This window comes from Schistosoma mansoni (genome assembly GCF_000237925.1).
Source record: "Schistosoma mansoni, WGS project CABG00000000 data, supercontig 0013, strain Puerto Rico, whole genome shotgun sequence".
Classification (NCBI taxonomy): domain Eukaryota; kingdom Metazoa; phylum Platyhelminthes; class Trematoda; order Strigeidida; family Schistosomatidae; genus Schistosoma; species Schistosoma mansoni.
In genome coordinates, this window is record NW_017386025.1 from 281,106 (window position 1) to 305,941 (window position 24,836).

At 34.2% G+C, this 24,836-nt stretch overlaps 1 protein-coding gene across 1 annotated transcript in view; it reads right to left on the minus strand.

The window, feature by feature from the left end:
• Nucleotides 1-513: 513 nt before the first annotated feature.
• Nucleotides 514-24,836, minus strand: part of Smp_136560 (hypothetical protein) — a gene marked incomplete at both ends in the record, with an annotated part of 48,059 nt that continues 23,736 nt past the window's right edge. Inside the window, 13 exons of the mRNA XM_018790818.1 lie at nt 514-719; nt 1,522-2,224; nt 3,389-3,877; nt 5,583-6,081; nt 7,573-7,924; nt 11,282-11,442; nt 11,932-12,085; nt 13,565-13,731; nt 14,343-14,528; nt 19,434-19,590; nt 20,761-20,859; nt 22,189-22,390; nt 23,064-23,264. Of these exons, the coding sequence (XP_018645840.1) occupies nt 514-719; nt 1,522-2,224; nt 3,389-3,877; nt 5,583-6,081; nt 7,573-7,924; nt 11,282-11,442; nt 11,932-12,085; nt 13,565-13,731; nt 14,343-14,528; nt 19,434-19,590; nt 20,761-20,859; nt 22,189-22,390; nt 23,064-23,264 (3,576 nt within the window). The remainder of the gene's footprint in view (nt 720-1,521; nt 2,225-3,388; nt 3,878-5,582; nt 6,082-7,572; nt 7,925-11,281; nt 11,443-11,931; nt 12,086-13,564; nt 13,732-14,342; nt 14,529-19,433; nt 19,591-20,760; nt 20,860-22,188; nt 22,391-23,063; nt 23,265-24,836) is intronic.

Genomic DNA, 24,836 nt, shown 5'->3' on the forward strand with positions numbered 1-24,836 from the left:
GTATGGAACATGAATAACACAAGTGTTATGTTTGAGAACAGTCTGCGGTAATCGAAAATTACATACTACTACGAAATTCTTTTAATAAATAACGGGATATGAACAAAATCAACCTGATAACTAATATGCATCAATTCAATAATAATTTCCTGCATTATGGTAGAAAGTGAAATCAGGAACTCAAGAAAGAGCGTGATAATCACAGGAGTCAAAATTGTAAAAAGACACGTCTGTTGACATAGCGACAGAGTAAACCTCAAGAGAAAACAGAAATACTAAAGTATGGAAAAACCAGTAAGATAATATCAACAGCTAGCAAGAAAATATGAACGGATAAAAATTATCGAAGACTTGTTGCATACATGGGCTAAAACTTAATAAAAAGAAGTAGGTAGTATGAGGTCCTCAAAGAATGAAGATATATAGTATAACTATCAGATCAGAAAAAAATATGACAACGATTCACAAGATACAACAGCGTCATTATTAAATGAATATTTTAATTAAAACTGTTTACCTTAATTGTTCATTTGTGGATGGAAGATATGAAATAACTCGACGTTTAACTAAACGTTTTTCTTGGTCGATAGTTCTGCGAATACGACGATATTGACGAGTTAGACCATTTAAAAATCTTATTAAACTATCCACAGAACTCAAGAAAAACATATATGCTATTAAGCAAGAAGCTTTAAACTTGCTCCAACAGCCCTCAGCATCTGAAAAGGATAAAAACAATACATAACTATAAAATAAATGTACGTAATTAGGAATAAGCAAAGATAATGAGAGAACAAATGACATTTAACCTATAACCCCGCGTTAGTAATATTCAACCTGTAGCAGATAACGAGGTAAATAAAATAATTCGAGAACTATGTTCAAAGTCGAAAGTTTCATGTAATTATTATAACCAATAAATTACGTAAAGATGATAGATAACAAAAGTGATACCTGTGACTGATATAAATAAGTTGAAAATTAAAATCATGATATTTCTGAAAGATTTGTAGTTCAAATAAGAAATTTACTGCATGAAACAGTATTGCTTAATACTTATCTGGTTTATTTTAGAAATGTAGACTATGAGAAAATGTAGTATGGTCTACTTGGAAAGAGAAAAGAAAATTCGCTTAATACAAGAACTATTGAATGAGTATACATTAATACTAGTTATCCATTCTGACTTGGTGTAAACAGCAGATAGTCAATGAAAATAAAGAAATGATACGAGTTTAAAGCGTACGGAAAAAGCCACATAATTAGTCACTCTCCAGTCTATGAATTATGATATTTTCATTTGAAAGTGTATTACAATATATGTTGAGCGTTAACCTATTTTATAAATCCTAGTCAAAGTATGAGTACGAAAATAAGCTTAAAAAAAGTCGAATACTAGTATACGAAATAACGACGAAACATACAACGTCATCTTAGTATTTTATGAATAGAATTTAACTATAATTATGTGCGGAATGCATTTTATGATAACATCAAAATTGAGAAGTAGAAAAAACTCACGTTGATGGACAGAATCTTTTCGTAATTTGTCATTATCATTTATATCAGATGACCCATTATTATCATCAAACGGTCGAGATGATGAGTGGGAAGTTTTAATTGGTTTTTCAAATACAGTTATCTGATTATCTTCAGCACTTTGTTTATCCATAATAGCATAAGATGGAGTATGATTATTTGATTGATTCAAAAGAATAGTGTTTAGTTTAGTATCTTCTGTTTGCTTCGAAGTTGATGGATTAAAATGGGATTTTCTTCCAGTATTAACATTCATCATATTATTAAATTCCGACTTACCATTTAAGAGACATTTATTTCGTTCTTTGTTTATAACTTTAGCGTCGACTACATCATTATTTCCAGTGAATGATGAATTCAACGGATGAACAGAATATAAATTAGCTTTATTTTTGATGGTTTGTTCAAAATAATTATTATCAGGATCAAAACAACAATATTCACTAACATTTACATCTTTTTCCGTCAATGGAGAATAGTATTTTTTGCATAATCTATCGGAAAAATGAACTTCAGGTTGTTGTCTCGAACCAGAATGAATATCAGGCACACTAAGTTTCTTTATACTAAATTTCGATGGAAAACGACCGTTTCGTCTACGTTCTTTAGTTTGATTAGAATAATTTGTATTTTTAGGTGGATGAATATGAAAAGAATCTGTACTGATCTGATGCCTATTGGATGACTAAAAGTAAAGGTTATAAATTAGATTGTATGCATAATCAATAGTTTGAAAAAGTTACAAATTATGTTAGAAAATGTACTTATCTGAAATAATCAAGCATATATAAAACTTAGAAACTTAGTAGTGTTATGAGTTCCTTCAAATAAACTAACATTTTGAGAGCGTAAAAACAACAAAGTGTGTGCTTAAAAAAAACTACTTGCTTTATAGAAGAATATAACATTAAGCAAACACGCATTGTTAAGCAATAAAACGTTTTAATAGTTGAATTCATGAGTAAATATAAGCTAGACCACCACTGGAAACCTGGAAGCACTGGAAGGCTGTTTCGTCCTAGTATGGAACTGCTCAGCAATGTGTATCCACGATCCCACACGCAGAAGTCAAACCCAGGACCTTGGGCCTCACGCGCAAATGCATAACCTCTGGACGATAAAATGTTTACTTACTCCAAAAATAACATTTACAGCATTATTCTTACATACACGCCATTTTATCTTGAAGTTTATCAATTTTAATAAATCAGAAATCATATTATTTCACAAATCCCTTCATTCATATTCAAAAGATAAAACGGCTTTTTGAGCTACTGGATTATGTATAGAAATCGCTCCTTAGAGTAACTACAAGATCACATTTATCAAAAAGCAAAAATTGCAAACTCCAGTTCAACTTCTTTTTTCAGTCTAAAATTAAACAAGAGTACTTAATTCATGAGAACTTAAACATGTTACTGATAATTTGTTAGTGTAAAACAACAACAGCAATTACGCGGTGATAATAAATGTACACAAAAAAGAATACTTGACTTATTTGGTTAAATCTCCTACTTAGTACAAAAAATGATGGAGAAAATTTGTAGCTGAGATGAATGATGGTGTTTGGTTCTCTAACCTAGATATTCTGATTGTAAAGCATCCATTGTCATCCTGAATAACATCTTTAGCGCCTACTTTATGCATAAGTAGACGATCAGTAGACAATTAAACCATCCAGTTCGGAGGACTCAACGCCATCAAAAGTATAAGAAACTTATGGAACAACAAAAATCAAGTGAATCAAAAGTAATTTATGCCACCATGTACAGCTTATTTTAATGGAAAAACACTTTAAACAATTACAAATATATAGAGTAACCACTTTAAAACAAAACATTTAACCTACAGGTTGTGTCATTTGATCGGCTGATGAACCTTCTTGACTTCCAGTAGATATATTACATGTAATATTATCAGTCTGTTCCCGTTGACGTGTGCCATCATGAGAATGGGCATATAAATTGCGTCTATACTGTTTCACAGTTGAAAGAGCACCAAGTTCCATGGCTCTATTCAACAGTTGAATGGGATTTAATCTAGAATTAGCAGTTAATGGAGGATTAGCATCATCATCTTCATCACTATCTTTATCTGCTTCTTGACCATCATCGAAATATGAATAACTGAAATTCTTTTGATCGTTAGTATGTTGAGACTCAGACTGTGGGGCTTTAGTGATTATGTTATGAGGATGAGTTCCAGTAAAACGAGACTCGACGATTTCACTGCTATCCGTCACTGTAAAAACTTTCTCAGAATTACCCTCCCTACTATTATTTCCCTCTGTTATCTTATTTGCAATAATAGGGTATTCAACATGGGAAGTTCCATGAGCCTATGATAAAAACACAGGATATTTACATTAATTAAATACGGTCAAATGAAGGACCGATAGTAAATAAAAAAAACAATGGAGGGATAAATAATTCGACAAATTCAAAGCGATCGCGGACAGAAAAAACACACTAAACACATTATCATAATAAAAAGGAATCTATTCTGTTTATGCATAAATTTGGACAGTAATATCTTACAATTCTTTAATAGCCATTTAGAAATAAAAAATCCATATTTTTAAATTCAACAAGACTAGGAATTCCTTACAACTACTTTAACTTAAAAACTGTACACCGTAAAACAGTACAGAATAATATAAACAGCTGTCGAGATGAATTTCTCTTCATTCGCTAATGTACCAACCCCTCTTTTTTATGAAAACCCGCAAATGCCAAGGCACGGTTGAAGGTGGGGAGAGTTAGCATTACTTCTCGAAATGCTCTCACATGGCCATGCGTACACAACCACTGGCAGGGAAGCCTTATTCATTGCCTTTTCGCAGCTGGAGTGTTGGTTACGAAATTAAGAAGACGAAAAGCGAATGTCCAGTGCTTTAACCGGGTTGGAGGACACTGAAAGTCCACCTCGGGGAGTTTGAAAACCCTGATTCCGAACCAATGGCGCTCATAGGCTTCAGGGTCCTGAGGGAACAAATAGCGTATGAATCTATTGTTAGTCACCAGCTACCATTAGACTGCATCTCCTAACGCCCCTCCAATGCCATGTGGATTAGACCTCTAGGTAGAAGGTTAGTGGAGTGGCCGCCTAAGAAAACCACCTGCTTTGGGTCTGAGTGTTTGGGCAGTATTTCAGACCTCACACAAATCGAATGACGAAGTGTGGTATATATATATATATATATATATATATATATATTAGAAGCCTCCTTGTACCAATGTTTGTGTCTAAATAAGTCAAAATAATACTTTTTATGAACAGAATTCAAATGGTGTAAAAAAACGAAGATAAACAAAAACCTGGGAAGCAGGACTATAAATATAAACTATGTTTTAACCTTAATTCACGCAATTTCAATCAAAAAATTTGATGTGATCTAATTTTCTCACAAATTCATTCTATTAGTATCTTCAAAGCGATCGATACGATGGACTAGTATCAAAGTGAATATTTAGTCCAAATCATGAAACGACGGACAGCGATTTTATCGTATTTTAGAACTCATTCTCCAAGAGCTGAGACATTTAAAATTATACAGGATTGGAATGGTAGGCCTTTCAAAAATCTCACTATAAAAGCATTACCATTTGACTTGTTTCATTTACCTTATTGTGGTTCATAACACAGAGAAACCAGTGGCATCGATGGACATTCATTAATGACAGAATGATAGTAAATATGAAATTTAGCGAATTACAGCTAAAAAAGGGATTTTATTGGAATACAAACCAACGCAAACAAAATAAACCCTTCATGATATTTACGAAATTTAAAGCGCTAATGTTCAAGCAATAGTACCTTAGTCACTAAATACAAAATCATAAAAGTAAAATTTAAACGAATAAGTCCAGTAAAAGTGTATCCATAATTCTTTGATCAAGTATCTAAATAAGTGAATCCATGGGTAAACAAGCACACCATTAGACTGTTATGATAAAAATATGGAAAAACTTTTGTTAGGTAAGATAATAAAAATAGTAAAGCTCCAAATATTCAGAAATGACAACAGAAGCATCAATATGTACCTTAGGAGGACTTGGTTTAGATAATGACGATTTCGGTGTTCTCCTATGGCTTCGGACCGTACTTTTGACAACCGTGCTCTTTTCAGGACTACTAGGACGATCTTTGGTGGGGAAGATAGCTCCAGATGCTGAAAATAATCGTCTATGAGTTTCATAAGGTCGATGGTGTAGAGTGAGTGGATTCTGATCTCGACGTTCAGTGAACCGATGAGCAAATTTGTCAGATGATGTTTGACTGGGATGTAAAGCTAGATTTTTACTATCTGAAGCCTTAGGTTCATCTGATTCTATAGATACAACGGAACTTTTTTCGTTTCCACTAAAATGTTGACGTAAAAACTCAGGATGAGATCGCATACGACGATGTCCTAAGACAAATCCAGAGTGAGGACGATCTTGATGCATTTCAAAATACTTAGGATGTTCATAATAGCGGTCTGAATCAAGAGCACTCCTACTATGGGATGTTGGGCGAACGCGACGGAGTTCATCACTAAAACTAAAGGAATAACAATAAGTAGAATTTAAAGTGAGTGTAAAGTGTTTTCAGATAAACTAATGAAAAAATATATATTTAGGTTTGAATGATGGGTGAGAATAATTATTTGCATAAAATTACCTAAACTCTGATCTTCTTAATTACAAACAACTCCTTCATTCATTGAGTGTCGTTTAAAACAGTTTAAAAAAAAGCAATAATATTCGGTGAGAAAGAATAGGTAACTGTAGATCCTAAGCAGAAACATATGAGTTATCAAATAAGTTTATTATTGTCACTATTTATATACCAACTTGACTCTCAAACAGAATTACTGGAATCACCGAACCAATTCGAAAAGCATTTAGAAAAGTAAGTAGTTGAAAAATAAATTGGTTACAAAATAAAGTATATGTTGAGCGCTAATTAAAAATTCAAAAATAACTGATAAGGAATTACGCACCGATGGTAATATAGCAGTGATCTACACTAATAACCAACCAGACATGGTTGCTGACTACATTATACAACTTTCCACCAATCAACCAATGATATTAACTAGACAAGAGACCATATTATCTATCAATAGTCAACATTCTCATGATGTTCCACTGATAAATATAGTATGCGCGACATTATAGAGATTCTTAGTGAAAATATGCAACGAAATGATAAAGAAATCTGTATTTAAAGCAGTTAAAATTTTCTTATCAAATCAATCGATATTACTATCTCCCAGTTACTTGGACACAGTTGACTGATTACCTAGTCTAAAGTACATCTCTTATTACACAACTTTATGAAGTCACTAATAATACGTATACTAAAAAGTAATTATACATAACGAAATTTATCGAACTTAGTAGAGTGATGAAATTGTTATGCCCCGATAACAATAGTGAATGGTAACTTTAGGATCCATTTATGGACCAATATTATGCATATAATTTTTGTCGTATATGTGCTAAATAATTAAACTACTCATAATCATGTTCTTTCACTGTGAGCTTTATTTTGACCCTTGGACTATTATTGTAAGACTTACCATTCCTGAGTTATACCCAGTCTAATAATTACTGCTCCCCCTATTCACAGCCACATTTGGCCAACTCTTGTACAAATGTTATTTTCTATTTCATTGGTCCGATGTGGTCAGTCTGTTTGGCATATAAACTCAGTATGTTTGAAATACAATGATTCATACCACAGAGGCTGTTATTGGTGTTCTGGACTTAACTGGCTGAACTAGGCAGAAGCAGGACCGGTCAGCACTCTAGACTGCTCGTACGGTTTTCGTGTGTCACTGTTCCAATCGATAATTCGCTGCTTTCTAATTGGCGACCTTAGCACGTCACACATTAACAAGGCGTACACTCGGCCACAAGATATAACAGAAATAAAATGTAAGATTTTAAAATTTGGTACTGTTGAACAAATAACTTTCAGATATTTACTTTCTGAAGGAAAAAAAATCAACATTGAATGACCGAATGAAACAAATATTGGGCTGACCTGATAGTACTATAAGGATCATTATAATTAGATAGAACATCTAAAATATTCGGATCTATACTTGGCCAAATATCCCGTAAGTAATTCTTTCCATTTGGAACTAAAGTAACTTGAGATTTAGTATGATTATTTGAAATAGTGGCTTGTTTGTCAATCTCTTCACTGATAACCGTTTTTTGTAATCTTAAGTTATGTTTACTCTCGCGTAAACGTAACGCTGGTGTTGGTGGACTAGAATTATCTTTATCCGAGTGATCACTATCATTTCCAGTTATATGTGTTTGACGGTTGACAAAATCATCATCCTCTTCTGGATCACCTTCAAACAGATAGTAATCACCTGACCGAAGCACTAAAATAACAATGACAACAAAATCGAATAAACACTACACGATATTAAGAAACAACTGCCCCACAGTAAAAGAAAGTATAAAAGACAAATAAATTGACCAAATAACTAATACAAGTAAGTGAAACGTAACAGGTGGATTTTGGTCTTAATTAACTACAGTAAACAACAATCCAGAACAGTAAACTCAACACATTTCCATTTATATTCAATGTATGCATATGGTGTGTAGATAGAAACAAAGCGTGTGCATTGAGCAAAATTGTTAACTATGAATGAAATCATCAAAAGACATTCATGTGTGATAATAAGACTAGCTTGAAAGTTAGAAGATGACCTGAAAACTATGCAATAAGCTATCTTTGATAAGTATGGAACATTATAAAAAACGAACTGATTTTTACTGCAGACGTAGCTCAGTAGTCATCAAATGTTTGAAACCCAACCCCCAAACATACGTACACACAAATATGCAGTTCACAGTTGATTGTATGAACACGAACTTGATGAGTTACAGTTTAAAGTTTCGATGTGAATACACTTCACTTTTACACGGATGAGATCAATTCACAAGGATATCTGTGTTCCATTATTGAATGATGAGGTAAATGTTTATTTGGAATGCGTTTCTCCATCTCTTAATGTAAATTGTTACTCTAGGACTGGCCTGCGTCAACACCTGAACTAAGGATAGGGAGCGAAGTAGTCGAACGCGTTGACAACACTTATCTTGGAAGTTTCATCAGCCCTAATGGGTTGGTGTCTGACGAAATCTCTGCATGGATTCATAAAATTCGTTTGGCTTTTGCCAACTTACATCACCTATGGCGAAGACGAGATATCCGTCTATCAATTAAAGGACGAGTATACTGCGCAGCGGTTCACTCTGTTCTACTTTAAGTATGCGAAACGTGGTCTTTTAGCGTTAAGGATACTCGTAAGTTACTAGTATTTGACCACAGATGCCTTAGAAATATTGCTCGCATCTGCTGGGATCACCGATTAAGCAATAGTGAGGTTAGACACAGGGTATTAGGGAATGATGGTAAATCAGTTGATGAGGTCATGAATCTTCATCGACTGAGATGGTTAGGCCACGTGTTACGTATGCCTGAACACTGATTACCACGACGTGCTATGCTGACCAGTATTGGTGATGGTTGGAAGAGAGTTAGTGGCGGCCAAACCAAAACGTGGCATCAGTGCTTGAAGTCACTAACTTCTATTCTGAGCCATGTTAGTAGGTGCAGACTTCTTGGTTGGGGTCCGTGTGACTATCGTAAGTATTGGTTAGAGACTCAGAATCGATCACAATGATGTATACACTCTTTATCTTCCCTTAAGCCGTGAGATTAAAATTGCTTGATATGTCTTTCTTCCTCGACTATATCCTTATATACAATTTTTCTCTTATATATTACCATCACTAAATTAACTACTCCTACGAATTTAGTGTTGATCTTGTTGTGCTAATGAGATATGGCAACTTGGACAGATGCATATATGTGCCTGGTCCTACGTTGTCGCTGACTGACTGACTAAATGTATAAAGATTTACAATGGTCTTTACGAAGTGGTTACCCATACATATTTTCTGAACAGATATGAAGAATGAATTTTATCAGGAACAATCAAGTTTCCTATAAATGTTGTATCATACGATTTACAGTACACCAAAAATATGGTTAAGAAGTACTAGTACTTTGTAATGTAGAAGAACCGACCAGACAATATTATCTAGATTTTATAGTTCTTCTAATACGATAGCATTACCTGTGTGTTTTGGGACAACCGAGTGAGCAATGCTGATATTAGATGTAGAATAATGAGTAAATATAACAATTCGGTTGATGAGGTTGTAAATCTTGATCGACTGAGATAGTTAGAACTTGGAAGTTGGGTGAGACCAAACGAAGATGCGGTATCAGTTCATAAAGTCGTTAGATGTTTGTGTAAACCATGGTCGTAAGGGTAGACAACCTAGATAGGGTCCGCTAAATCATCGTGATAGATGGCTGGAGTTGTGTGATATGGCTTAGAATCAATCACAATGGTGCAAGTGCATTCACTTTCTATCTTCCTCCAGATCATGAGATTTAAAATTATCTCATACTTTCAATGCTGTGGATTCGTTCTTTCTATTCAAATAATATTCTGTATGTTCAATCTATCTTGCTTCTACTGACACCGTTACTACTACTACCCTGATATTTGTCTTGATAAATTTATCTAGATAAGCCGATATGGTGTAATAAATTGAACCAATATACATATGTGCAAGACTTTACGTTACAAATTAGTGACTGAGATAGTTCAACGCTTAAAAAATTACTCTGGTGTATGACTTGAGTGGATGACGTAAAGTATTGTAGTGAACAAGAAGATGAGTGGCGACAATCGAATGTATTTGATACGAAAATTACAGAATATCGCACTAAAATCTGACACTATACAGTAAACAGTTAATTTGCAAACTTTCAATCAATTGTCTCAATCTTGACCATTCCTTCTGCAAATATCAGTCAATAGTCTCTGATTATTATTATCCATGCATTTTCATACAAATTGCGTCTCGTTTCCGTTTGCTCGTTATCGATCTTCTAGTGAAATAAATTCTCTGCCTGACCATCATCATATGCTACTTATGTGGATGTAAGCAACGCACACCACAGTATGACTTAAAAAACAGTATACATAAATCTGTGCATTGTTACTGGATGATGGCACATCAGAATTTTAGATGAACAAAAAAACAACTATAGGCTGGGTTTAAACGTCAAATAAATACTGAACAGTAAACTAAAGCAAATATTCATACGAGAAGCCATGAAACGATTAAAAGATTACGTGTTGCACGATTAGAAGAAACTTGAAGAACCACAGCCATCATCAAAAAAGTACAAGTATTTATAAGCAATTGTCTGCGCAAGATACTCACTGTCGGTTGGTCGGATACCAACAGTAACAACCTACTATGGTAGAGAGAAAATCAGTTTTCAGCTTAAGAGGAAATTAAGGAAAGACTCTGGAGATAGGTAGGAAATACATTGTGGAAATCATAAAACTGCAAAATCTAACTTGGAATCGTGAAGGTGAAAGGAAGAGATAGACCAAAGAATACATTATTACCACGGGAATTGGAGGCAAAGATGAAAATAATCAATAACATTTGGAAACAACTGAAAAAGAAGAGCACAGAACAGAATTGGTTGGAAAATCCTGATGGGCGGCTTAGGCTCCTCCACAAGGGGTAACAGGCGTAAGTAACTGAGTAAGTAGAGGAATTAATACCTCAAAAAAAGATCAGATTTACGTCAAAATTTTATAAATACAACAGACATAAAGAAAAAATAATCTTACTTATATAATGTTCAGTAATATTAGCATTACTACGTCCAAATGCTTCTTGACGTTGTTGAATAAGATTGAGTTTCTGTTGTACTTTTGCCAAATTATATTGTTCTTCCATAGCTTGTTCATGAATAGCTAACATTAATTTACGGTTTATTAGGTAAGCACCACTAAGAAAAAAATTAAATAGTAGGAAGAAGAGTAGGATCAGAACAAACATAAGAGACCTCGTGACATTCGTCTATAACGGTTAATTGTCATGTGGAAAAAAAGCATATTCAGTTCAGAAGAAAACTGCAACCAATGTAATTCATCAAAATCGAGAGTGATATAATTGCTTATCAGTAATTATTTCATTCTAACTGGTATAGTGTTTCTCTTTTCAAAAATTAAGTCCCTCTAATTGTTAATGCGTAGGAATTTACAACAAAACTGTAATTTTAATATAAGTTATTAAATTAAATAAACTAAACCATTTGCTGTGTATAATTAGCCTTCAAGATACGTATTTTTAGTATGAGAATTAATGGTACACAACTCAAAAGGAATTAGGTGATATAGAGTTGAGAATCTGAAAACTATTGTTACTTGAAGGCTAATCAATAAATCGTCAAAAGAGTGGAGAGAAAAAAAACAACAACCACAACATTAAAACTTACCGAGATGCAAATCGACTTTGGACTTGTAAATCAAGTAATACATGACTAAAACTATGTGATGTGAACACTTTTCGTTGAAATATAATAAATATAAAGCATACAATATCCCAATGTAAACCACTTGAAACAGTAGCACATGATGTTTCATGTCCAGCTAATGAGATAAATATTTTTTTAAAAGAAATAAAAGGTGAATAGATAATGATGATAATAGAATATTGATAATAGTTAGAATTACATATATTATCAGAATGAGGGTTTTTCGAAATTGTAGTAATTTATTAGATGAATTCATAAGTCGATCTAAGATAGACCACCATGGAAAACATGGAAGTGCTGGACGGCCGTTCTGTCCTAGTATAGGACTCTTCAGCAGTGCAAATCCATGATCCCGCATGCGGGATTCGAGCCCAAGACCTTCGGTGTCGCGTGCGAATGTTGAGGAGTCCCATAAGACAACGAAACGGCGGTCCAGTGCTTCCAGGTCTTCCATGGTATTTTAGCTTACATCGACTCATGAATCAAACTGTTAAATTATATATATACTAGAATTAAAATTGTCAATCACATGCAAATAGTTGGTTATGCAAACTTTTATTAGGGGGAGAGTTCGCTCTCCCTCTCGAAATGCCCTCACACGGTCACGCGTATATAGCCTCTGACAGGGAAGTCCTACTCACTGCCTTCTCGTCGCATTACTGTTGTTTACGAAATTGAGAGGACGAAAAGCGAATGTCCGGCACTTTGACCGTGTTGTTGGACACGGAAAGTCCACCTAGGGGAGTTGGAAAACCCTCATTCCAAACCAATGGTGCACATGGGCTCCAGTATCCTGAGGGAACAAATGGCGTATGAATCAATCGTTGATCACCGGCTACCATGGGACTGCATCTCCTCACGATGCTCCACTGCCTTGTGGATCAGATCTTTTGGTCAAAGGCTCCGGGTGTGGCCCCCTAAGAAAACCACCTGCTTCAGTTTGGGCACCTGAGCAGTATCACAGCCCTCACACACACAAATCTTATTTGATATATATATATATATATATATATATATATAATCCACTGACTATTAAAATGTTAAATATATTCAGCTTCAAATGAAAACTATAAAGCTTAAGTGTAGGGTAGTCGATATTAATTAACTTATTGGAGAAATGTGAACACTTCATCGTTAAAATGTGAATGTGGTTGTCAATGACAATTCAATCATGTATTAATTTTCATCGTCAGATTTTATATTATTTGGAGATCTAAACAATATAGTTTTATTGTTAAAGAAGAAACTATAATTTGTTATCTCTATGTTATAGTTTGATATAGGTATAAGGAACAAGATCCCATTGATGAATAATGTCACACATACATACAAGATCATCTAATCGTTTCTAGTAAAAAAAAATATGTGTATAATATTAGCGAAATACGATTGAATTAAAATTCAGTAATCTCAAATAAGATCTTTTTTAAAAAATACAGAAACGTGTATGTATGGTTAGTACTGTATACAATAGACTATTGAATTGTTTTGATCAGTTTATTTTTCAAAAATGAATATTATTTTATATAAGTTTATCAGGTTGTAATCTCTTTACGTTAAAATACTGGATTTATTTGTACAATCAATCACATACGAGGTAGATTGAAATGATTCCATGATAATGGATTCATACATTGAACACCGAACAACTGTATAAGCCAACATTGATTAGCCATTCGAGAACGATAGACACAACCCATAAGTTGAAGACTACATTTGGCCAAAATAACACAAAAATTATATCCAATAATCACATTCCATCTACAAAGAAAAAAAAAACTATAAATTATGATTTACAGTTTAAGATTAGTAGTTACATTTAATCTTAGACAAATATATATATATATATAACTAATAATCATAAAAATCAGTGCAATTTTTTTTCATTCTATCATATCAGATTACCGGCTAGCTTCAGTTTACATTAAACTATTGTATATCCATTACCATTGACAAAACTTATATAGAATAAGAAGTTGGAAGCATCTAGCAGTTAGCGATACTCGACAAGATATTTCTGAAATTATTCGGACACCTGATACTCTCTGAGGGAATTAAACTTACGTTGTATAGTGAAAATGACAGTACATTTCACTAACTGTATAAACTTAAATGCCCAATTAAAGGGTAGGCGCAGCAACGAATCAGTAATCAGAAAAAAATACAAGCCGTCTGCTTTAACCTAATTTTAAATCAATTATAACACACTAAACACGTAATTTAGATAGTGTCCAATTCATCAAACAAAGGAAAACGTAAGTATATTTGAAGTAGAACGAAATTAACAGGAACTATTGAAAAAACTGACAGATTATATATATATATATATATATATAACATAGAAACAAAAATTAATAATTATAAATGCTTACGAGTTGATTAGATTAGGTCGTTCTCTTAGCAAAACATTCAGTCCCATCCATAAATAGATGAAACTTAAGATCATATAGCCTAAGCAGAATAATGTGATCCATACAACTCCAGTGACAAGAACAACAGCTAAACTGACCCAATAGGACCAATAGAAAATAAGATGACGCATATAATCTAAATAAGATCTGTTAAATTAAGATGAATAAACAAAAGAAGAAACTGATTAATAATAATAACAATAATCATAATGGTAATGGTAGCGATAATGACAGAACAAATAAATGATAAATTAACTTTATGAAAATATATCGAACAAAGCAATCATTTTAAAATAAAGATAATTAACTAAGTAATCTAAAGGTTTATAATAATGACATTGATGATTGTAATATGAATGTGATCATGTAGAAATAATCAGGAAATATAACAAGCAAAAAAGCACGGAGAAAAATTTGTGAATTCCAGTGTGGCCACAGCTAATTAATTAATTGATCAAGTAGATTTTAGTCACACAAAACCCTGTACACATATGGTTAATGAATGTTTGGATACAGATGTTCAGCTGAAGTGTCTTCAGTGTTTTTTTAAAAAAATTATTTACTGCTTTTACCAGCTCATTTTAAAGTCGGAGAAGTTAAATTAAAGCGTAACCTCTCTCCCTCCCTCTCTCACATACAAACCTTTTTGACGGAACAAGAATTCGAAAAAAATTAAGAATCCTGTGTAAAACAATGTATGCAACAAAGTTGTGGAAACCTGTCAATGAGCCATATAGTTGCGTTAAAAGGATCCACATAGTATACTATATTTCATTTAAAAGATAGATACGACAAACAAAGAACCACGTAGTCGGTTTTAATTATGTTTACCAAAATAGTTTTTCACAATTACAAACATGAATCAAGATTACTATTATTATTGTTATTACTATATGGAACTACAATGCCGAAAATAGTCGAACAATAAAGAACATCTCATCCATATACCAAAGTAGTTGTTTGATAACATAACTCAGGACACAACATAATTGACATTATTACATATTGATTACGCATCTACATAAAATTAAATCAGCCATACAAACTTAATATACTATATTCATTTTATATTATACATATATTCCACTAATCACTTTATTAATTAAATCAAAAGTTCAGTAGATATGAACGTGAATGACTAAATAAATCAATCAAACCGACACCATAAATCAATTCGTTCGTGTCAATTGACTACGAGGTCAAAGTCTGACTTGCACTTCCGCGTTGTGCCCTCTGAATAGTGGGAGATCTTTCTCTCCATGAACTAACGCGAACGGAACAGTGAAGACCAGACTGACCAACCACTTCACCGTCAAACGGGAATCGGATTAATCACCCACTCTGTCTAAATCTTGATTATAAGAGAAGAGTGGTTGACTTGAATTGGCTTTGTGGCTGTGATATTAGAGAAGACTTTCCTTTCAGTACCTGAACAAACTAGTCTGGAAGGGCCCATAAGGTCTGGGAGCGGCGAACCAGAACGTAGACCATAAGTTTTGCCATAACCAGTGCACAGTGATCGACACTAAACCGAAATATGGTGAGGGCGTAAAGTGAGCACATCGTCCATGACGACTTACAATGCTGATTTAAATACTCAATATTCACTCAGTGAAAATGCTAGTCCTGGAAGCCTGGGGTATTGGCATCTATGCCTATGTGTGTACTGCGGAGCGTATTGGCCTGGCTTATGCATTCTGTATATGCACGTAACGTATACTTGGGAGCGAAAACTTCTATGTTTGTACGTAATTATGAGAGGTGTGCACTTGTCTATGCTTTCTATAGCTACATGTATCAACAAACTAGTAACCGCGCCCATCTATCACAATGTGTGTGTTGCAAAGTGTATTTATCTTCAATACCTGCATTCTAATATATGCACATGAAGCATACTTGGGAACAGAAAGATTCCAAGTTTCTCCGCTGGTGAACTTATTAGCAGCTCATTAGCGCTTTTGGTTGCATAAAAGCTTCCGAAAGTGGTAGGAAAAGTATAGGCCAATATAAGACGTCTAAGTCAGTCAGTCACAACGTAGAACTTCGTACATACGTACAACAGTTCGAGTAGCCATACCACATTAGCACAGAGATGCAGTTGTCGATTTAAATACCATAGTGGTAGAATTAGTAAAAGTATAAGCAGTAATCCGAAAGATTAGGGATTGAAGATGTTATTGAAGGAGCATATTCCAGTGAAATAAATTTGGAAAGAGAAAAAGGATAGAGACATGAAGAATTCAGATGATTAGAATTTGAGAGAACACAAAGAGTGGATGCACCTTCGCCATTGCAAAAGATTTTGAGCCACGTCATTCAAGGTCTCTAACCATCGATTGCTATCATCTCGCGGATCCCAACCAGGTAGTCTACACCTACCAACATGGCCCAGTCCACTTGTCAGTGACTTCATGGCTTTGTGCCACGTTTTGGTCTGGCCGCCGCTAGCTTTCTTCCAACCTACACCATAAAACATCGCAATGCTTCGAAGAAACCTATGATCGAATACTAGTAGCCTACGAATATCCTCTACTCTTACCGGCCGTGTTTCACTGCCATAAGTAGGATGGAACGAACTGCTGCGCAGTAAACTCTTCTTTTGGTTGCTAGACGGATATCTCGCCTACGCCATAAATGAAGCAAATTAGCGACACTATATTAGTCAAACTGATTCCTCTGTGATAGTCACAAGAGGACTTTTGTCCTTTCTTATAGACTGGCACAATCAGTGATTGGGACCAGTCATATGGAATTATGTCCAGTTCCCAGATTCTACCTAAGACCTCAGTCAATCTCCCTGCTAGTACTGGACCACCATCCTTAAAAATATCAGGGGTAAACCTGTCAGGGTCTGCTGCTCTCTCTCGCTTCAGATTTCCTATGGCTTTTTCAACCTCGTAAAGAGTTGGAGGACATACATTAACTTGCCATTCAGGTCGACTGGGGATCGTGGGAAACCGAAGTGTAGCTGAAGGTCAGTTGAACTGATCCCTAAAGTGTTCTGCCCATCGATCCAATCTCCTGGATTGAGAATGAATAATATGTCCATCTTTTTCTCAGATAGTTTCGCTGACAGTTGGGTTCCTAATGCCAGTTTCTTTAACAAGTCTGAACAGTTGTCTGCTGTTGCCTTTTCCATCTCTCTTACTTTCGCTAGCCACTACTGTTCGCGGTCATTACATAGGCTTCTTATTAGCCTGCGCTTAATTTGACTCCACTCTTCGTTATGTTCAGAGCCAGGTGGGATGAGTTTTCGAGCATCTATCAGTGCGGTAAATGCTGCTGAGATCCAGTGTTTCTCCCTAACCTTATAGTTTACCTAACTAGCAGATATCACTGCTGTTTCCACAGCTTTTCGGATGTCATTCTACGCTGCTTCGGGGTGGGCACAACCTACATGGCTGCCTGTTTTTCTAGTTGTTTCTGAAATATATTCTTAGCTTGCCTATCATTAAGTAGAACCCTAAGAGGTTTCCCTGTAGTGTCTTTCCTACGTCCAGTAAGACGCAGACAGATACGTGCTCGCACTAGAGGATGATCTGAGTCTGAACATGTGCTCCAGAATGAGCGACAGTCTTCTATCGAGCCCCTCCATCGGTGGCTGATAGCGATGTGATCTAGTTGGGTCCAACGTTGGGAAGACTTCGGGGGTTGCCATGTCAAAAGATGTTTTTCCTTATGCTTAAAGTTAGTATTTGCAAGAAACAGGCGGTTATCTGAGCACAGCTGCAACAGACGGTTGCCATTATCTGTTCTTTGAGCCACGACAACATAAGATCTACCCAGGTGTCTTTCCAGCCACTATTACTACATCACAGCGCCTAGCTTTTCGGAGAAGGTCGGAGAGCTTTCTGTAGAACTCATCTTTTGCATCATCTGAGCTGCAGTCATATAATACGTCTACATTACGTGGCGTGGGTCTATAAATTCTCCCATACTACTGATATCGTGTTCCTATCTACACAATTCTCCAGTGTCCAGTCGCACCGTTATTTTGAGCTCTTCTCTGTCAGAAGAGCTATGAGAGGTTCCACTCACTTCGCTAGGCGGATAACTGTAACTGTCAATTAACTGCCTACATGTAAATAAACTAAATATTTATGGAATTCATAAGACTTCTCTTTTTTATAATTGTGCAGTGACAACTTGATATAGTTAGTCAATGGCTAAATAATGTTTCATATCAATGCAAATAAAAAGTAATTCATCAATACTAAAAATGTAAATTACCAAAATGTTTGATCAAAAACAAAAAAACAATGACAATAGAGGAAAGTAGAACAAATATTGTAAACATAGATTCTCATTGTGTTGGAAAATTGAAATTTGAGAGAGGATTTAATGTTTAATGGGAAAATATAAACGCTTCTTTATAAAAGCGTCTAGTAATTATTGTTGCGTTGTTTGTTTTTTCAGTAGCAGCAACGATTTCTTCTACGGTGCGTTAATCATAATTTATGGTAGTTTATCATTTTAGAAGATGGTTAACTTTTACACACTTGGTTTTCAGTTTAAATTCACTCGCCATTAAACAAATAGGCCAGGAAATAACAAATTAACCTTTTTTTTCACAAGTATCGTAGGACGATCATGATGACTGAGTAGTAATCCATAGTCTTTATATGAGCGAACAGAAACTGTTCCCAAATGAAATAAATCTGTAAACAACTCAAGAAAAAGATGTAATATTGTATGGGAAATTATTACTAATGTGCCTTGTAAGACATAACATTACTCATCTTTCTGAACTCTAAAAGGGACGCTGACTGAGTGGATTTTAGAATGACAATTCATATGACATCAGCAAAACAATCAAAGTACAAAATATTGCCTATTTAAACCAAAATTAGTGCCTAATGGTTAATAAGGAATAGAAATCCCTATTGTCACTAGGTACGTACTTAAGAAATTCAAAAAATAGAAAATTGAGATGCAGATGTTCAACGTACCTAGAATGCAAGTTTAACACCCATTGCTAATAGAACGTGAAAAATTGCTTTTAAATGAATTATTAAAATGAATGATTAATTCAATACAGTAACCGTAACTCACTCTTTAGTGCTGACGAAATCGCGATCTTCCTCGTTAGGTAATTCATTAGTTAAAATTGGACGGTTAGAACCACCATCATACCTTTCTGAATCAGGGCGTTGTTCAATCTTAAAGACACGAAATTGTAAAGCCACTGCAGCGAACTGAAAGAAGTCAGCTAATAAGATATGTAAGGAAGCAAAACAAATATACTAAATATCATGAAAACAGTTGATTAAACTGATAAAGAATAGATTAAATGTGGCTAGCAGTGGAGTCTAGGACGTATCTCTCGTCCTATGTGAGACTTGTCAGTCGGATGTACCTGCATCTCACAGTTGATGTCCATTTCGGGAATCGAATCCACTGATCACTATTTTAGTTGCACTATCACAGTAGCGTGTTCATGGAACGGAATAAACGGAGTAAGATTTGAAATAAATATATCGACTCAAGTCATTATATTTTATGAGAAACAAAAAAGTGAAAATAATCCGAACAATAACGGACAACTAAAGATAGGACTATGTGTAACACATAATGAATAAAATCGATAAAATGTGTGGAATAATATCATACTGTAGGTTGATCATCTGTTGGTTACCTAGTACAGTAAACTGAACCTCAGCTCAACAAAGTCCATGATTTCAACGTGCAAGAGAAGTGCTTAGAAGGAACTCGTAATCAAACAATAACTTAAGTGTCTCCCACCTTTGAAGATCGTGTTTCATATCATCAAAGCAAAGCGAACTGCTGCGCAGTATACACACCGTACGATAATTAAAGGAACACCTAATATGCGACTAAAATGATGTAAGTTCAGAAAAGTCAAACAAGTCGTTCGTATCCATACCAACATTCCATTATCTACTGATCTAACAAGTATCATTTCAGAATTTGAAAGAAAAAAACGTAAACTAAAAATTGCCGTCGTTTGAGTTTTGCACCGAACCGTACTACATTGTCTATGCAATCTACATTCAGATGAGAATGTTACGACAGGGAACATAACCATTACGACACTTAAGTGCGAGAGATTGAATGTGCTAATGAACAAGACTTGATAAGATCATAAGCTCTAACACAGCCTACTTTGGTTACATAAACAATTGCCAGTAGCTGTGACACACTTCTTTAGTGTCTTGTAATAGCAGACTATTACAGTCTCTAGCCTTTATTCCAAGAAATCCAGCATTTTATACTGGCTGTTTGTAGTCTCTTCCCAAACGGATTGAATAAATGGTGAAAAAATTAGAAAGCCCTGCATAAAGGTTTATCATCAGAAGCATTCAAAATAAGATAAATACATATATGCATAAGAAAAATTATTGTTCAAATATAGGTATACCAGTTAATTTATAAGCAGATGGTGCACCAAAGTCACTAGGTAGATACAACCACTGAAGAAGATTATTAATTTCTATCGATTCGGTATACCAAGGATAACCTAATAGAAAATATAAAAACACTGAAAATGCAATCCAAAAAACTGAATTATAGGGAACTAAAAATAAAACCATCAATTACTTATTATATGTAGATTGGCCAAATCTAAAGAATATGACAATATTACTTGATAAATCCAATTATATGTGTGAATTTTCCTGCTGTCCATAGTAAGAATTGCATTTGATCAGTCTATATTGACACATATCCATCCTGAGCTGATGGTCACGATAGTATTTTTTAGTTACACATTTTAGTTAAGTTGGTTTGTGACTAGAAATGAAATACAGGAAGCTATTTTTATCCTGTTTAACAGGATACGCTGGAATGTTTAGAATATATTATGGTTAAATGGTTAAATTATTTGTGTATAACAGTCAGATAGAGGATTGATTTGCTGAAATATATAAAGCTTCAAAAAAAGATCATTGGAGGAAATAGTACCAGTAAACAGTTAATTAAACAAACCGAAATGTTAAAATCTCACCTACTTCTTTCACCACTATTCTAATCAATGATATCGAACAATTAACATGAATGGATGGTAAGAATTATTTAAATTTTTGTCACTTATCTCCATAAAATTATAACATAAACAAAATAATTTATGCTATAACATCCTGTAGTGAAATGTCAACTGTCAAATATAGTTCAAATTGTATGGGGATTTTTACCAAGGCCAATATTTTGGACAAAAATAATTAATTTCTCAATGATCAAGCTTTAAGTACAATAAATAACCTTAAAAATCTACAACAAGAACCCTTAATGTAACATCTTCTTTGATAAAGAAGCAGGAAATTTTCAAAGATCCAACTTGTCCTACCAGATATGCTAAGATTGAAGACATCTCTAACTAAAGACCAATATCAGCTTTCATACAATAGAATAGAGATGAGTACAGTGGCGTTGCTCTTCCCTAGCTTAAGACTCATTATTATAGGCATCATCGATCCCAGGTAGAATTAAATCCAGAACTGTTACATATTACAGCTACCACAAAATCATTTCATTTCTGAATCGGAAACTAATAGTTTATTTGATTTACGATCTAGAGTATTCATCTGGACTGGCGCCTTTCTACCACGAAACATTTAAGGAATGAAGCATAAAATAAAATCTGTTACTGTAGGAATATAATTATTCAGGCATATGATTTGCTAGGGAACTAATTAATTTGATAATGAAATGATGTAGATATTTAACAACTTCATAGTTTGTTATTACAATTCTAAACGATATTACTACAAGGTGATACTATTAACCCACGTAGACAAGGTAAAAATTAAAAGGAAAATCATCAACAAGAAAAAAAGAAATTAAAACTTACTCAAACATAATCCAGGTGGTAGACCAACACAACTGGCATATTGTATTGGTATAAGTACAGCTAGAATTACCATATAAGAAGGCCATAGACGTGCACATACTCGTCGTGGAGAGAATAGAAACACTAACATCAGCAGTAAGTATAATACACTGAAAGCGTCGACGCGTGCACATGTAGTGACAACGGTGGTACAATGACAAAGCTGAATAAAAAAAGTAAATAGATAGATTGAAATAAGATGTTTTTGCATTATCCCTTTTTTCAAACTTAGATCAATAAGCAGTTTTAGTAACATGTAAATAAACAAAAACTACAAAACACTGACATAAGTAATAAACATCCTATTAGTATAATTTGTTTACTGGAAGTTACACGCACTCTGTGAAGAAGGTAAATAACATTTTGTATAAATTTGAAAATCATTAGTGACATACTCATTAGCTATATAACAATAATAAAGTTTATTTGAGAAACACTGACTGGATTGGAATGATTTATAGTCAAGCATAAATTAAATATAGTGTTACGTATATTAACGGCTAGAATTTTAGGTATGAATCTATCCTATTCATTGAAATTCTATCATGAAGCTAATTGGAAGGCATCATACATCAGTAAAGTTCTATTAACTGGATTTTACTGATGATTTTACTAGCTAGTTAAGAAGCGTCTTAATCCGTGAGCCTACGATAGATGAATGATAAATATTAGTTTAGAAAATAGTAATTCAAAAAATGTTGATTATGTATGAAGTGCCATACGTATAAAGCTTAACACTGAAATGTTCGGAAAAGATTTCGCCTTTGGAAAATTATACCTCGTATCTTACATTATAAATAACTGTAGTATAAGGAAGATATACAAGAAATACTGACCTCTAAACCAAATTTGTAGAATCCATAATTAAAAGCAAATTTAACCACATTCAATAAGTCATAACCCATGGAATTGATTGTAACACCAGGAAATATAATTCCTTCACCTGGACGAGTAATTTTATCATTGTTATAAAATTGACGTTGTCTATATGCTATAGCATGCCAGACTACAGTGACAACCAGTAATGCACCATATGGCTAGAAAAAAATAGTAATGGCAAACATAAATATCAAAGAATCGAATTTCTTAAACATACACTTGATGCAAAAACACCAATTACTATAAGACTGAATTAGTTCAGCAAGAAATACACGATAACCGTATGAGCATGTAATTTTTACAATAGTTATTCTTATAAGCACATAATTAAAGTCGTAGAACACTATATCATATTATATTTGTCGTTTCCTGTTTCCATTTGTTTTACTCGCTTTTTTCTACTTCCTTTTCTTCTAAGTTGATATAAACTTAAGAAAAGTTTTAAATTTTTTTACTAAATGTCCAACTGCTGTTTTAACAATAAACAGTTTTCCGTATGGGGTTGTGGAGATTGTTGAGTTTTGACTGAAATCATGAATCGATCGACGGTGGTCTAACATTGATCGATCCATGATTTCAGTCAAAAAACTCAACAATCTCCACAACCCCTTACTGATAATTACCAGGCGCTCACTAATGGCTAGCTTCGTGAGGTGATTTCCGGAGCTCTAGTAAGAAGCCGCTATTAGTGAAGCTAATCCGTGTCGGGTAGAGACAGCTATCTACCTCAGACAATGAAAGATAGTTGTGTGATTCTATGGATTGGCGTGTGAGATCGTGGGTGCGCACTGATGGGGAGTCCCATACTAGAACGAGACAGCCGTCCAGTGTTTCCAGGTTCCCAATGGTGGTCTAACATTGACCGATTCATAATCTCAATTAATAAAAATTTTACTTAAATTTTAAGCAAACGAAAAACGCTCGTATAAATAACTTTAAGACTAACCATAATATACTGACGGAAGTTGTCAACCTTTTTAAAACCGAGCCAGTCAGTTGGATCTAATGTAGTGGAGTTGTGAAGCTTGAAAATCAATAACGAAAATGTAATAAAACAATTACGTTAAACAAATGAAATGAAATAGATTATTTTCTAGTCACAATAATCATCAAACAGATATTTCCCATTTATAATCAATCAATTGTAATCAATGTAGAACCTGGCAAGATGAATGATAAAACAGACTGAAATAATATAGTAGTAATGAGACTTCACAATGACAATATAGTACGAGAAAATGAAAAGGTATGTAAGAATATTGGAGTTCAAGATCTATAGGAAGATAAAGCGCAAATGGATCTAGGCATATGTGACTAATTCTGAGCCATGTCTCCAATTACTAATCACGGTTCTAGTGTGGATCAAATGTTTGAGAGAGAGAAAGTGGAACAATTTAAACCATTAAATCTACTAATAAAAATACGGTTTCTAATGGTAAGTAAAAACAACCACCTCTAGAATATATGAATATTTTCATTGCCGTTTTTTCAACAATAAGGAGATCCAAGTTCGAGTATTGCTTGACATAACCAAGGAATTATGTCTTTGGTGGGCTAATTAGGAAGGAATGTTTCTTGATTTAATTGTTAAGAGTGCAATGGTACTGAATAGATTCAAAAGATGAACGAATCACATGTCACATGATTCCCCCTATATACGACTTAACAAGTATAGACTCGCGTACTTGACTTTAAGCCACACTTTTTGCATGAGGACTACTGATGCTACT